We start from the raw sequence: 17,105 nt of genomic DNA, 5'->3' as shown, positions 1-17,105 counted from the left end.
TGACGTCCGTCGACAGACAACGCTGTACTGTTTCGACGTACGTCAACGCACGTCAGTGGCAAAAGCTATAAAATACAACGGAGCTATAACTTGCGGCATCGTCGCACGACTGAGCAATGGGACAAGTATTTGATAAGGATGCAAAATAAACAGGCCTAATAATGTTGTATGTGTGAATGTATGCAAAATAAAAGAAAGCTAGTTACTTACTTTCACATAAATAGGTATGTTATTATTTATTGGATATAAGTACACATAAATACAATTTCTAATTGCACCATATTACGATTGTAGAATCATGCTCATTTCAATGCTGCGCGGCGATCAAGCACGATAAGTAAAGTAGCGACATCTCTACAGCAGTAGCAAGACTACATTTTTAGTAAAACATCTTAAAGTGATAAATATCTATTACTTTATTTAACATTTCCTACATATTCGTATATCAGCATACGTAATAATAATATTTAAGTGGACAATGTGTACCTCTAGGAGCATACATTTTTCACTTTACATTGCTGCTACTCCATAATAGATGTCTCTTTTATTGTACAAGGTGATAAGTTGAAAATCATCAATAAGTATTTATTTTCTCATTCAAATACAAATTGCACGTGGTAGTGGTATGGATAATAATACATGTCCATGACGTCTAGCATTGAACCCCTCGACGCGACAATACTCTTCAACTTACAAACTTTTAGTGCACTTCCCTAACGGCTTCCGGTAAACGAAAAAATCTTCAGGAAATCACGACATCCGCCGGGCGGATGGTCTCAACTAAACTATCTTTTTTAAACCACGCAACGGATTTTGATGCAGTTTTCATTGTTATTAACACAAATTATTTCCGAAAATTTATATACAAAATTTAAATGACCCCGTGAATTTCGCTCGTTATTCATAATACGAATAGCATTACGAGGTTCATAAAAAAATCCTCGGAGGAGGTTCCCTGTCGTCTCGCAGTCTCCTTACAAAAGAAATATCAGCAGCAAATGAATTCGAGTTATTTTATAATAAAGTTAGGTGTCAGACAGATGAATTAGTGATTTCACACTCTCTAATTACGCACTTAAATAAACATAATCAAATTATTAAAGAAATTCATGTTGTTATGCAAAAGTTATCCGCTTAGGTATAACTTTTCATTTTTCATAAATCTACAAACATTCCGTGTTTACATAAAAGAACATTGTAGAGAGAAATATACTTAGTTCATAAAATAAAAATACAAATATGTTATGTTCTTCTACGTTATGAAAAACTAAATTCAGAGTATGTATGACTATTAGAATATCTAACTTTACATTATACAAACTGTACAATACATCACTAGCCTGGCAAATTGTTCACCACTCACTGTCAAAGTTGGATCGCCAACGTGTCACGTTTTTACATTAATATACCAACCATACAGTGTTGCACTCTGTACTTACTAAAGTACTTATTAAATCCAGGAGTGGTCCATCGTCTTCGATATTTAATCTATGGTATGCTGTCACTGTCACTGCCCAGCTGTCACTGTCAGTCAAACATGATCTTGAAAAAATTTTTTTTTCGCACTGTGAGCGGTCGGTAGAGTTTCTTTAAAGTTTTCCTATGTTTTATTAAATAATTTAGTTTTTTAAGTAAATAATTTCAGTAAATATTAGTACCTAGGTTTTTAAATTTATGCTCTTACCCAATATTAATAGTGGTATGAATCAGGCGGAGCTACTATTTTTATAACCTTAAATTAGTCATCAAGCCAATAGTAACACCCATTTAGAGACGCTTTTAAAAAATGACTGTACACAAAATACATTAACATTAATTATTTCAAGAAATGCCATTTCTCCTCGGACGTGAAGGTAAGCATTTGATATCTATTCTTTATAATTCGTTATTGTCTCATGAAAGTGTCTGCTACGCCCATATCGAAATCTGGGTACACTGAGTATTTGCGCCTTTGAATGAAGAAACAACTGGGTTTACCAGTGACGTCTATAGGGTAGGTAGGGTAATAATTAAAACTCATGAACAATTGTGTTACATATGACTGAGATTATCATGTTGAGATGGGTACCTATTTGTACATATCACCATGTTTTATGAAACCATAAAAGTTACCTTTTTAATTTGGTATGTAATCTTAAAAGAGGTCAATGTATTCTATTTTGCAAATTATAGCATTAACTAACATTTGGCTGCCGCTTTGAAAATTTTTGTATTGTGTGTCATGTAATTTTGCTACAATTTGCGGGTGTAACATCATTCACACATACTTCCATGTAATATTAGCAGAAGAATACACAATGTTGATAAACAACTGAGCCACCATGGCTTTCTTGCTTATGTACTCAAATATTGAAAAACATCTTAAGAAATATTATAATGATCAATAAAAAATTACATTTTAGTGCAGGATATTTAATTAAAGATCTTTTCATTACATCTAACTACATGATAACTATTTGCATGTACCATTTAAGGTGACAGTATAACCCAAAATTTTAATCTTTTTAATATGTAGTAAAAGCAGTTTGGCTATTTTTATATAAAATACATTATTACTAAATAACTATTTTTAACCCTTCTTGCTTTTCAAGTGTGTTGCTAACACTGGTGTCAGGTTTTATACAACTCTACAGGACTAATTACACCCACCCAACACAAAATTTGATTATTATTTCATTAACTATAACAATATACAATTGTACAATTATACAACAATGTTATACTGTATTCAGTTTATTTTATTTAAGAAATTTACATACTCAAAATTTATGTGTTCAAAATTTGTGTTTTTATTTTTCCTGCAATTTATGGAGTAGGTATAAATATACCTATCTACTACATATTTTTTTATTAATGAAATAAATAATACAAACATTCACAATATAAAAATGAAATTATGAATTAAAAAAAAAAACCCTTTCTGTAATCAATAATTGTTGTATAGAATATAAAACTTGTTATAAATAATAATGCAAAAATTCTATTAGATTATGTCCTGTTTCTGTTCACTCAAAATTATACTACCTATTAATAAAAGGTTTTAATTATTTTTTTTTTTTGTGTTTATGTCAGGTGTGATTTGCTGGTGATATTTGAAAGAACAGAAGCCGGCAAGACGTGTCTGGGAACAACGGGACGCCGAGTAGGACATTAAGGTACAATAATAAATCATTAAAGTCTTTTTGCAAATTATGATATAATTAATTAGCACTAAAACTGATTAAAGACGTTTTTATGAGCAAAACACTTTGTTGATGGTGTCACAAATCACAAACAATGGTTAATTAATATCTAATTAGTCAATTCTATTTATTTATTCTCGTCTATTCTTCACTACTGTTACCTTTGGAGCAATTTTGCATTCTCTTATTCGCCGTCGTAAAGGAGACAACAGTCATCTATTGCCAGATGTTACTTAATGCCGTATTCATTTAGAGAACTAGCTGACAAATAATAATAGTTAATACTTATTGATGATATATTATAGATTTTGTATATTTTACTATAACTCGGAAGGAATATAATTTTTAAAAGTTTATTGCTTTTTGACCCATATAATATTTCCTTAGCAAAGCAAAATACCTATATGTAATGATCCACCGGTAAAGGTACCTTATGGTCGGTTTTTAGTTATGCGTATTTCTGTAATCTGCTACTCAAAAACTATTCAGATCATCCTTACATATTATAAAAATATCCTTACATATTATAATAATATAATATCAAAGTTCTCTTCCGCGCCTGTCTTGTCTGCTCGCGATAAACTCTAAAACTACTTTCATGTTGTTTTCACCAATAGATGGGAATGATTTCTGAGGAAGGTTTAGGTGTATAATTTATTACGTTTTTACCCTAGCGAAGCCGGGAGGAGCGCTAGTAAATATTAAAACCGATCAAGTGCGAGTTCAACTCGCATAATGAGAAGGTTTCGTACAATTTATAAAATTCTTATAGGTTTTTCTGTAATCTACAAGCAATGAAAAAAATATTTTGTATATTTTTTCAAACAAGCGCCATCTTTCCAAATTTTATCGAATTAAACAGAAACACAGCAACGCGTAAATTTAAAACCACTAGCGCCTTTCATCAAATATTTTTTGAATGAATAAATAAGTAATTGTCTGTTTTCGTCTTTTTTCATGAATTACATCGAAACTGCTTATTTTACAATGATAGAAAAACTATATTATGATATCCTGCTTTATTTCATATATGATACTAGGTTTGCAAATCTTTTCAATTCCCTAAAATCACCCTTATTATTGGCAAATAGGTGATAACCGATGAACGGACAGACGAGAACGCACGAGTGATCATAATAAGGGTTGCGTTTTTTATTTTTTGTACGGAACCCTAAAAACATAAAAAATCTACTTGTAAACCTATATCGGAGCCGGCATTTTTGATTTTGGTATCACTAAAATCACAATCATACGAAATAAATTATTTCATAACAGTAAAAATAAAAAGTTTACCGATCGAACTCAGTACCTTCGCATTAGGTCTATTTACGATTAGATAAATTTTCCATAATGACCGTGATCTTGTACAATTAACAAAACCTGTGATAATTCGGGACACCTTGTTGATGTCCTGCGACCACTAGGTGTCAGGTGGATATTGTAAGTGACGTCTTGATGACGCAGACAGGCCACAACGACTCGACGACGACGGCGCGTCGTCAGCGTCAGTCACCATCCGTCGGTATTCAAGCGCCCGCGCAGTCGCTGCCCATATCTTGCGCACACCGCGAAAGTCGAAACAATTATTTTGCATTCAAAAGGTGCCTAATACAGGCGCGCTCCTTTCGAAAGGGATCCTTTCGTTGATGGCCATTCGTGGTTTTTGTAAATAACGCCAGTTATATGTAAGTATAAAGACAATTAATACTTAATTCCTTTCCTAAAGACTTTTAGACGAAATTCGTATAGGTATATTAGGTATATACTTGTAATAAGTATTTTAGTTAAATAAACTGGAAACAGTCGTGGTAATCGTTGTCATAAAATAAACAAATAGGTATTCTTCTTATTAATAAAGATGCGGAAGTAGGTACCTCACTCTTTCACGCCTTAATCGTGCGAACCGTTTTTTTGATAAGAAGATAGATGAGACATTGGAAAACCACATAGGCTATCTTTTGCCGTAAATATCCCACACGACAAAGTCTGGTTTAATTTAAATACTTTAAGCTATAATTATTTAATTTAAGAAAAGGAATTTCATTTAAAAAATTAAGTTAGTGTATCTTCTCCTCTTCAGTACCGACTGTTCTACACACGTAAACATCCTAATAGATCTAAAACTTAAATTTTTTGAGTCAACAAGGAAACGAGGCGAAGTTAATCGGAATTTTTTAACTATGCTAAAATTGTAAAAAAAATATTTATTAAATAACTACATGTAACCAAATCCGAAGTTTAAATCACGTCTTTATAAGGATTACACTTCTACTACCGATTTTAGATAATATTGCAAATTCATACCTACAATTTACAAATAGATACCTAGATCACTGATTATTTATCAGTTTTACCTTTTTATGAAAGGAGCCAGATATGAGCTTCTTAATTTTATGACAATTTCTTTAATAACATTTATCGTTGTGATGTATGTTATTTTTTATATGGATTGTAATTTTTACTTATTTATTGATTTATTCGTGAAAAGCAGACAAATAAAAAAATAGTCAAATGAAACTGTTGAAACATAGTTACATACAATAACTATCTTTCAACAGTTTCATTTTACTATTTTTTTGACCTTTTTTTTTGACCAAACCCCTGGAAATACTCGCGGAAGAAGAGCCCTTGTTTTGAATAAAAATGAATATACCTATTCGTTTTATTTTGAATTACAAATGTCCTTCCTTGTGAATGTGGCTATCATACACAGGTGTAAATGTAAATTTCAAATAGGACTAGAGTCCAGTGATTAACCCGATCAAAAAAAAAACTCTTGAGCTTTATTATTTCAGTAAGATATTTGTCATACACACATAATTTCACTTCAGAATATTCCTACAATAATCCAACAACAATATTTGAAAACCCAGTTATTGTAGGTTTTGAAACAGACAATATATTTCACTTTTGTCTTTATGCTCTTGTGAAATAATGTTACGTCCGATTATATCAAAAAATCGTTCGCTTCAAAGTGGGTTCAAACCAGTAGCAGGTAATGAAATATCTCGTAGTAGGTTAACAGTCACTTGTTTATAGCCAAATCTCCATACTACGCGTTTTTTGTATAATAAGTAAATAAGTACTTGTTAATATTAATACATATAATTGAATTGAAATACTTTAACCTGATGAAGTGAGCGAAGACAGATGATATCAAATTTTTATTTAAACTTGAAAATCTAGGTGGATACTAGCAGAAACTGTACTGGGAGAAGAGCACGAAAAACTAGTTACTAGTGTAAGAGTCTTGGTTAATACAAGTTTCATGCTCTTGTATGAAAGGATCGTGTTTTCATGATCGCCGTTACGTGCCGGTTATTTATTAACATACGCTATAAATGAAATGGAAGTGAAAATAAATATTTTATTCTTCTTATAAACTATGGATATCATACCCCTTAGATCTATTTAGCTAGGATCGGAATTGCTTACTCATATAGTAATTTACGAAGTTGAATAATTGCGGTCTGCTAGATCTGGTATGATCTAGGTTTTTCCGCGTAGAATGGCCTGGGTTCATGCCCAGAGCGAGTTTAATATTGCTCGAATTCGTTGAATCTACAAGGATATCTTAAATATAGTAAGCATGCTCTAAATATAAAACAATGACAATCAGGCATCAATTTGTACATCTTCTATTATGTAAGCGATTGCTGAAGGTTTCGCGTAGTGTCCAATTGGTCATCGCTGCATATCGATGACATTGTGCAACCAGTTCACTGCTTCACTAGAAGCGTGGTTGATGCTCGCATTGTGATACTTTCGTTGTTTAGCATGTCAAGCCAAATTATGACATTATAACAGAAATATTTCTTCTACTGAAAATTACAATCTTTTACGTCGAACGTTATTATTATATGATTGTACAGATTCGTTAAATTATGTACACTTTGCTGTTCCGAATAATTGTAAAGTATTTTGAACATATTTCTCTGAATAATTAAAAAGTGGCAATATTTGCATTTGCGTCAATGTAGCAACACTATTACTTCGGTTGTCTTTAAATTAATACTGATACTTAATTCACTACAAGATGTCGAATATATGTCATAGATATAAATACCAAAAATAAATGTTTACAGCATAAATAAAATTGACTTCCCCGAACTACTATATATTGCACTGAATTTGACTAAAAGCTTTCTTAGCTATTCACTAAATTGTACCCCAACTTTGCAAGATCAGCTTCTGCTATTACGGTTAATATTGACGTCCGAACATTGTACAAGATTTTGACCAATAATCAAGAATTAAATAGCTAGCTTTGGGACCTTTTAACAACTTTGTCAAACAACACTATAAAACATTAATTTCCCTCTAACTTTTAAGCCCATGTTTTAACTGATACAGTTAGAACTGACTCAATACTTCCACGTAATAATGAAATATTCTTGAATGTTCTCTGGATGCGACCAGTAGTGGGGTGGGTGCGTATGCGCCTGTGGCAGTGGGTCAGTGGTTCCGCAGGGCCTGAACGCGGGCGGCGTCATGTCTCTGGCGCAACACCCTTACGTAAAGCCTGCGGACTATGGACCGAAACCCGCTTGCTATAGTGAAAGTTGTGACTGCTTCACAAAATGCCACGAAAATTACCATCGATAGACTTCTCCCTTACCTCCCAATAACGGTTAAAAACCGTGCTGCTGAAATATTTTATTACGTGATTTAAAAAATATCACCATAATTAGCCATCAGATTAGTTATTATCCAAACAAACGCGTAACTTGTTATATAATTATCATTTGACCTGTTAAACTTGATCAAGTTCAAACATCAATCGTTCAAAATATAGCGGTGCCAAACATGTTTAAGCTGTGATCGTTGTAATTTTATTTTCGTTTGACGCTAATCAAGACAGCATAAATAATACCTGCACATTATTCGCTCTTAATGCTTGCGTTATGTAAACGTATCACTAGCAAAATGAGTTGTACGTTCATATTCTGTTGTCATTAGTCTAGTTAATGTGTATTTGAGTTGTTTCTGATTCCGACTACATTGATTAATATCGGAGATAGTGAATTTCCAAAAAAATATGTCTGAATATTACAACATTGTTATACGGGATAACAAAACATCGATGCTAAAGTCGATTTCGCCGCGTCGATAACTTTCGTTTCATCCTAATTCTACTAAAGAACTAAAAACTAAAGTCAGAATCCCAGATTCTTGAAATGTAAACAATTTGAAATGGAGTTGAAAAATGTATTAAGTAGAAATAAGTTATACCTTTTTATGTGACGCTAATTTATTTCAACTAACTGCCTGCTTAATGGAAGGCAACAAATAATATGCACATTATTAGTATAATTAGGTTCTGTGGTGCCTTGTATTATGTAAAGGTATCAGTTGCAAAATGGATAAATAGGTTCAAGTGTAGGTGTAAGTGTAAGTGAATTTCGCCGTGAAGAGCAGGTCAAGGCCGTTCACAATAAAGCGTTGTGCAAGAGTAGGTCGCTTGCAGCACGCGGCGAGTCATCTCGTTCGTATCAACTAAACTGCCGAGGTGCAAATGGTGGTGGAATGTTGTAAAGATGTACTGTAGTCAGTGTTATTCGATTCGGAGCTCTTATGTAATTGAAACTAGTGCACAGGTAATGTTTATTTTGTTTATTGACTAAATTCTTATTAAACATTTGATGCTAATTTTTTTCTTCAACATTCATTCAGACATCATTTGGCCTAGGCAACCGAATGGATCTCCTTCTTTCTCTTCTAGTGCTAGAAAGGGAAAGGGATGTCTACATTTAGAAATTACAATTAAGCATGAAATATTTGGATCAATGATTCGATTTCTGTCGTTGACTTCTACAACTTTATGTAGTAATCACTGTTTAAATGGTATAACCTTGTTGTTTAAATTCGAGTTATTATTTACGTGTAGTCTATTATTATCATCATTGACTCGTTTGCTCGTATCCTTGTTTTATTTGCCTTAATGAGAACTACACAAGAATCGATATTTGCTGGTTCTGTGTCCGTGTCCACGTTGTTTCCTTATTGATTTTTGTGCAGTTGTTCTTTATTTACATCGCGTTAATGATTATTTTAATATGACAGGGTAAATGTATATACTTAGGCATTTAGCTGCTTTTCACTCTTGTTGCATTTGTATCTTTGTCGATATTCACACCTTTGACTTTTTCGTCCAATCGTTCCGGAGGGATGATACAGTGATCATTTGTAGTTACTAGGAAAAACTACGATGCGACATGAAAAAGCTTGATTATTTTTTAACTAGCTGTCCGTCCTGGCTTCGCTTGGGTAAAACCATAATAAATGTTTAGTTCATACAGACACATACACGCGACATGGTGACCTACTCTACTTACATGGTGTAGTATAATTTTCTGGTTTTCCATTATATTTATTGTTAAAAACCTAACTTATAACTTTAAACTGAGCGGTCAACGGCTCAATGCTGACATGTTGCTGCCTTGCTATGCGATAGTTATTCAAGGAACGTGACAATACGTTGAAAGCAGGCTCCGACGTGAGTTTTTAATACATACGTGTCAACATGGTAGCCTTCGTAGCCTATAGTAAAGACTATAAGATCGATGATTTCACTTTCTAGTCATACCGCTCCCAAACCGACCCAATTCTTAGTAGGTTCTGATATTGATACCTCGTGTTATCTGATAAGTGACTTGTTCATAAATTCACAAAAAACTTTGCAAAAACTGGTTATAAAAAATCTGATTGCTTTATTTTCCTTAAAGAACATTAAGAGTTTGATCTCGTATTGACGTCAGTAGGTACTTAAAATAAAAATTGCCACTGTCCAAAGTGCAAAGCTGCAGAGAAGAAGTGGTGCTACAAATTCAAATACAGCAATAACTCAGTAGGACTAAATTGAAGTAGGTAACAGGTAAATTAGCCGGTGTAAATGTGTAAGGTCGGTCAGGCGGTGAATATATTGGGTCTCAGGTGGTATTCGGGGGAACAGGTTGCTGGTCGGGCGCCGCCGGCCCCCACCACCCCCCCACCCTTTCACTCTGCCTCGATCCGTGACGTAACTGACGAAAACTCCTCTTAATCAGCCATTCAGTATGCGAAATCTGCCAACGGTTAGTTTTTAAGGACGATGCCGCAATGTGTTAACGCGCTCGCGCTTCCGCCATTGTGCCCACACTTAGGTTCACATATTTTTGTGTGTGAAATAATCGTATTATATACGACGCCGTACGTTGCAAGATCGGCAACGTGAGCTACGTCTACGATTCTATTTCCCTATTCCGCGTCGGTCGGTAAACACTTTTTGTTCCTTGTGTCTTAACAAACATCCACAAAACCGATGTTATGTATTTCTTATATAGTATTTTATCAAATTGATATATGAGTCATTTACTACTTCCATAATATTATTTATATAACAGTATTTGTTATCGATCCATATAGTGAACCTTCATAGAGTGAATATGTTAACAACTTCTTATATTTAGAAGTCTAGATACAGTAGATAGCAACAAGTTCCACATGTACGGAACTTGTTGCTATCTGCTGTATCTAGGCTTCTAAATATAAGAAGTTGTTAACATATTCACACTATGAATAGTAATATCGAAAATACCAATGTGTGAAAAAGTTATGTAGAAAAATTATAAATGTAAATGATAATTTGTAAAAAAATAAAGACAGAAAGCTTTTCATTTAGATTTTGTTAGTGAGAACTAGTCCGAAAGCTACCATGGCCGTGGGTCATTACCCTTCCTCTTATCATAAATACAAGCTACAAATGACGGACTTCTGACACGCGAACTATAAACTTATTGACGCGGTTTTATTTTTTCACAACCTACAAAATCACAATTCTTAATCGAATTTGGACCTTATGAACATGTAATAGAAGTTTTTGCGAACGTTGTCATTACGTATAACACCTCTGCCATTTATATCCAAACAAAAAGTGGAAGTTCACGTAAAGTAATCGTGATTAATATTATAATATACGCACTAAACTTTGAGTCTTATGTAAGTATACATTTCGAGTATAAAGATATATATTTAAATATCACGGACGTCGATCCTGTCGTGACAATGAACATATAAAACTCGTGTATGTTTTTGTTACAAAAAGTATATTGAATATAAGTATATAGTAAAAGGCATACTGTCTTTATAATATTTTGCATGAGAAATACTTATGTATATTTTTTTAAATAACAATTTGCAATTCTACGTAACGTTAACATCATACTATAAGTGTTCAGGCAATGATATACAATTTTAAATCTAGTGTGACTAAATGTAGCTCTTAAACTAGTTTCAGTTTAGTGACTTGTCAAGCAACATGCCGTAAATCTAGAACTTCTAGAAGCGGGTTGATATAATAAAATATTGCTCTATATTGTGTCAGGGACAAGGATTATTTCGCAGGCACACAAACCAACTATACAACCTTATCAAACTGTATCAGAGTTGCATGGAAGACCATTACTTCTAACTGTAAAAAAAATCTATATTACAGCAAATTTTTCAATTTCCGTCCCCATGAAAAATCGATTTTCCAATCAGAAAGCAAGTTTATTAACACTATACTATTATCTATTGCGCATGCAAATATTTTTAAAATGTAATTTAGATAAGCCATACCTAGTTATGTCTGACAGGTCTCTCATTATCATAAATGGGTTCCGTTGTCTCTGTAATAATATGTTTTCAATATCTAATTTCATCAGAAAATTTTATACGGTTCGATCATGTCCTAAACGAGGGCGATTTCGAACAGTATCGCTAATTTTAACTGTTTTTGGTGCTAATTAAACTTTTCTTTGTTACAGTTTAGTTCGTAGTGCAGTATCCAAAGATGGCGTCTATATATGAATGGTACACAGATCTCATGGACAATAAAAGTGGTAATTATTTACATATTTAAAAACTTAAATAACATATAGACGAAACTATAAAAAATGCACGCAAGTTTTTTGTTAATACACTACTTTCTTGAGACTTAACATTTTACTATAGCGCATGTTATATAAGCTCTCTATTGTATTCCTAGAACTTGAGAACTATCGTATGTATTCAAGTAATACTTGAGAACTGAGATGACAATGTTAAAATGAAAAATAAAACACTTCTGATTATCATTAGAAGTGTTTTTTTTGCCATAGGATTTATCCGCATTAGAAAACATTCAAAAGTTGTGTCCGATATTTCCATATATTGTTGCAAAAGAAAAATATACAATAGACTATATTGTATAATATAATATGTTATTGTAGTACATCGTTTAGCATAGTAACAGTATAGTAATGTATGTAGAACAACCTGACTCTTCTATAACATTTAAGTAAAACATATAAGCCACAAAATTTCATAAGCTTAATATAAAATATTTGTCCAAGAAATGTTTTTATACTTTCGAAATTTCATAAATGGGTATGTAATAATCCCTTTTCGAAATTTCTCAATCGTTTTTAGCATATTAAAGCAAAATTTACCGCTTTTATGTCCTCAAGTTATCTTTATGGTTTTGCTTTTTAGTATTTATATTAATAAACAATATAGATGCATATTTGAACAACTGTAGTTTTATAATTGTTAAAATCGATGTACGTATTGTGTGAAACATGGAGAAAAGACCCAGGTACTTCCCCCGTGTTTCATATAAAGTTGTGGTACATTTTTTTTAAATATTGTACCTTCAGTAGTATTATGACCTATCCGTGACTTAATATTTTGAACCAATAAATAATATTTTGACCCATCCGTGATTTTGTGAATAAATTCCTAGAATAGCCAAAAAACTTTAAATGGGAATCAATCATGCCAAGATTGACGCTCTAACCAATTTATTTGCAAACAAATGTATATTTCTGAAAATAATTTAGACGATGACTGTTTTGTTTCTCAGATTGTCTCATATTTCTTCTTGCCACTACACTACATAGGGAATCCTAGTGTGAAGAAGATTTATATAAAGGATAAATAAAACTGAAATATTAATTATTAAGTACAAGTCTATCCTCATACAAATACATTCGACATGTCAATAAAGTATTATTTTATAATTAAAAAACATCTACTTTTATAAATAAAAAAATTCACATGAATATCACCATATGTTGTATGTATATTTTTCCGAAATCTATAGCAATATTAGTTAAATTTATTACATATATAACCATTTTATTGCTATAGTTTACTGCAAGTATTCGATAGAAAGTAAAAAATAAATATAATAAAGTTTAACATATTCGAATATATGGAAAAATGCTATTATCGCGTAAATCATCATTATGATTCCAACAGGAAAACAATCTAACGGATTATATCTGCTTTTGGCATATGTTTATAAATTGAAATTTTATGTTATGAATGTAAAAGAAGGAAGTGTCATATTATTAGCACTATTGTTTATATTGATTGTATTGTACCTACATAAGTACATACAGGCAATTGTCAACATTTACAAGTTAGGGCAAAGATCAAGAGTCTTTCATTTCCTATATATATTACAAAAAGTACATCAAAAGCTAATATAAGTATTTCTTCAAAGCTATTGTAAGTTTCTTTCAAATTGTTACATGGAAGCAAAAAATAATTCGTCATTAACACGACTTACTCCAAGTTTATTGGGATTATTCTTGAACTCATCGACTTCAGACTCGACTTAAATATTATAATAATTAATTTTATTTCTCTAACTTCTTAGGACTTTATTGTAGACTAACTATTGCTTGCGACTTCGTTCGCGTGGCCGAACAATTTTTGGTAAGGAGTCAAAATTATTAGAGAAATTTAACTGTTCACACAAAGCATAACGATACCTGCACAGGAAATGCTCATCAGACTAAAAACGTTTGTTAAGGCGTCAATTCTATATTTCCTATAATTTAGCTGGACCATTATGACTCTTCTTCAGGTGTTCCAGATCTTCCATTTTTATACTTCAACAGAAAGTACTCATCAGGCTGAACAATATTTTTTTTCTACTATTGTATTACATGTATTGATTTTGTAGATTTTTAATGTAAGTAGATAATGCATTCATTTCTTGTTGCAGACCCCAGAGTCAAAGGATGGGCCATGATGTCATCTCCGTTCCCCACCTTAGTGATATGTATTTCCTACGCTTACTTTTCCAAAGTACTTGGCCCGAAAATCATGGAAAACAGAAAACCCTTTCAAATGAGAGGTGTTCTTATAGTTTACAACTTAGCGCAGACCCTCTTCAGTAGTTGGATATTCTACGAGGTAAGATATTATTTTAATTAGGATATGTATGATGCTGAAATATTTTCGAATTAACTTTGTGGAATCAAGGCTATCTATTTTTAGCAAAATTTAGTTTTGCTTATTTAATATAAGCAAAACTAAATTTTGCTAAAAATGGCGAACGAACCATATGACGTCAATATCAATAAAATGGTTTTTGATTACCATCAGGCGACCTGCATGCTCGATGGCCCACTATAAAAAAAGGAATAAATCCGGTTTGCTTTGTTTAACCGGGATCCGAACTTAAAGCATATAATACTTTAAACTTATTTTCAAATCAATATTTCTTATTTATGAGATAACGTGACGATATTGACGGTTTCCTGCGGAGATTTGTGGAAAATGGAAATGCTGGAAACGTCCTTTGCCCACACAATAGGCTAATAAAAATAAATGAAGATTTCATTGAAGCATGAACATTTAAGAAATGTGAAACATTATGCGGTGAAATCGATAAAGTTATTCGTATGGTAATTGTGCAACACGAATTATTATTTTTAAAGTTCTTTTTATGTATTCTGAGTCTTTCTAATGAAAACGTGACCTATGTATGTGAGACCTACATATGTCAACAAAATGTACATTGCTGTCTGTGCATTGAATAAGTGTTAATATGTAAACAAATTAGCGGCTTTCAAAAAATTTTGTATATGTTAATTATTAACTTACATGAATAGTAGTCATAGGTTTATGTATGAAAATGCATTAACTACAGTCAACCACATGTCAAGTTACGAAGGTATTCCTCGAAGTGCACCTTAATTCTTCCTCGAAGAACACCCTTTAGTTGCTCGAAGCGCTTCGAGGAATACCTCCTATGCCACGGCCATAGCGGATTTGGCGGATTTTGGCGAATTTGCAATGTTTTTTGATGTGATGTTTACTTTAAATGCATATTTTTTTTGTTGTGTTAGAGAGTGTGACGAGAGTGACAATGGTATTTTTCATTAACAGTATATGATGAGCGGATGGTGGGGTCATTACAACTTCACATGCCAGCCAGTCGACTATTCGCGGAGCCCACTTGCAATGAGGGTAATTATTTATATTAAAACCATACCTATTATCTATAAGCATAAATATTTGGTCTCTTCGAGATCCGATTGCCTGCGTTACTTGTGCATTCTGAAAAAAAAATTATATGCAACATTCGGTTGTTGCATGTCAGTTAAAAGATTTTGTTCCATCCATACTCCTGGCACAGGCGTAATGCTTAAAAGGAGGCATCAATCTAAAACAGAGTTATCAATGTAAACCAGTTTTTGAAAATAAAAAAATATTATTATTAATTTATTATTATATTCATGATCTATTTTTATGGTTATTATTGCAACTGTGTTCAGTGTTAATTTATCACATATTCTCTACTATATATAGACTTACAAAGGTTGAACTGAAAACAGGATTTCGTATAAAAAGGTTTAATATAACGTGCAATATCGCGTATTATTTACACACGTAATTTATCTCCTCGCTCCGTGCTAAATGACAATCGCGAGGCCGCTCTGACGTCCAGTTTAGGTCCGCACATGTGACATAAGCTACTAATAGTTTCCGTGTATGCGTAAATTGCCTCTTAATATTTCCGAGAATATACATTCACACCTTCGAGTTTATCCTTCTACAATCGTAACAAGTCATCGCTAATCTCATACGAAATCGTTTGAACTAGCCTTACATGAGCCCAATTCACGATAAAGATTACAAATAGCCTGCAATAATTTTTAAAGAGAAGCCCTAACTGACTCATCGGACTGATAAAAGATGTTGACAGCTTATCAGCCAGTTGAGCTATATTCAAAATGATAAGATCAGAATTATATCTTTAAAGTGTTACAGTAATATTGTTATGATAGGGAGAAAAGACTTATCTGTCAATTTCATGGATATTGAGTCATATTCAGAATTTTTTATTTCTCTTGATTCCTAATTTGTAGGACTCATTTTCGGAGAAAATATCAGATGTGTCTTTCTGTATTGAGCGCAGAATATCACTGTTCGCTTTTGAATGTATTATATTATAGTCATCAGGATAGCTATGTTGATCAGTTCGAACGACCTTCATTGGGAAGAGAAAGCTTTTACCTTCTATTTTTGCTCATAATTTCCTCTTGTACTTATCGAGGTAACAAGAGTTTAAAGATGAAGTGTAGACCATGCCCCAATTTAATTATATGCTTGGAAAATTCAATAGCTCTATATTTGCTAAACATACAGTACATTGTTTTCTAGATGGTGAACGTTTGTTGGTGGTACTACTTCAGCAAATTCACCGAATTCTTGGACACAGTGTTCTTTATCATGCGTAAGAAGAATGATCAGGTGTCCACCCTGCACGTCATCCACCACGGCATCATGCCCATGTCCGTCTGGGTCGGCGCCAAGTTCGCTCCTGGTGAGTATAATACTAGCTTTCGCCCGCGACTCCTGCGATACCGTTTTAAAGCCTTTCAAAATTCAGTGATGAGTTATCCTACTCGTATATGCTATCGAGGTTGTTGACAAGGCTACACCAAATGTTACGCATCCGTTTATGCACGATTAAACTTATAAAATTTTCAATGTCTTATGATTAACAAAAAACGTGTATCATCAATTTAAATACTCTTCTTGTGTTTTTTAATATCTAAAACTAATACCCACATTATTTATAAATAACCTACGTGAAGCAAACCGGTCCAAGTATTATGTTGT

At 32.8% G+C, this 17,105-nt stretch overlaps 1 protein-coding gene across 3 annotated transcripts in view; it reads left to right on the top strand.

The window, feature by feature from the left end:
• Positions 1–1,545: 1,545 nt before the first annotated feature.
• LOC128670762 (very long chain fatty acid elongase AAEL008004-like) overlaps positions 1,546–17,105 on the top strand; it is a 127,457-nt gene continuing 111,897 nt past the window's right edge. The window contains exons 1-6 of one of the 3 annotated variants that reach the window (XM_053746735.1): positions 1,546–1,853; positions 3,073–3,155; positions 11,969–12,043; positions 14,197–14,387; positions 15,366–15,446; positions 16,644–16,806. In XM_053746735.1, coding sequence (XP_053602710.1) covers positions 11,995–12,043; positions 14,197–14,387; positions 15,366–15,446; positions 16,644–16,806 — 484 coding nt within the window. In that variant the 5' untranslated portion in view covers positions 1,546–1,853; positions 3,073–3,155; positions 11,969–11,994. Of the gene's footprint in view, positions 1,854–3,072; positions 3,156–4,684; positions 4,868–11,968; positions 12,044–14,196; positions 14,388–15,365; positions 15,447–16,643; positions 16,807–17,105 lie in introns of those variants that run through there. The other 2 variants (XR_008404793.1, XM_053746736.2) reach the window with 2 other exon arrangements.

The sequence above is a fragment of the Plodia interpunctella genome, chromosome 6 (assembly GCF_027563975.2).
Source record: "Plodia interpunctella isolate USDA-ARS_2022_Savannah chromosome 6, ilPloInte3.2, whole genome shotgun sequence".
Lineage (NCBI taxonomy): Eukaryota > Metazoa > Arthropoda > Insecta > Lepidoptera > Pyralidae > Plodia > Plodia interpunctella.
This window is presented reverse-complemented; position numbering and strand designations above follow the sequence as displayed.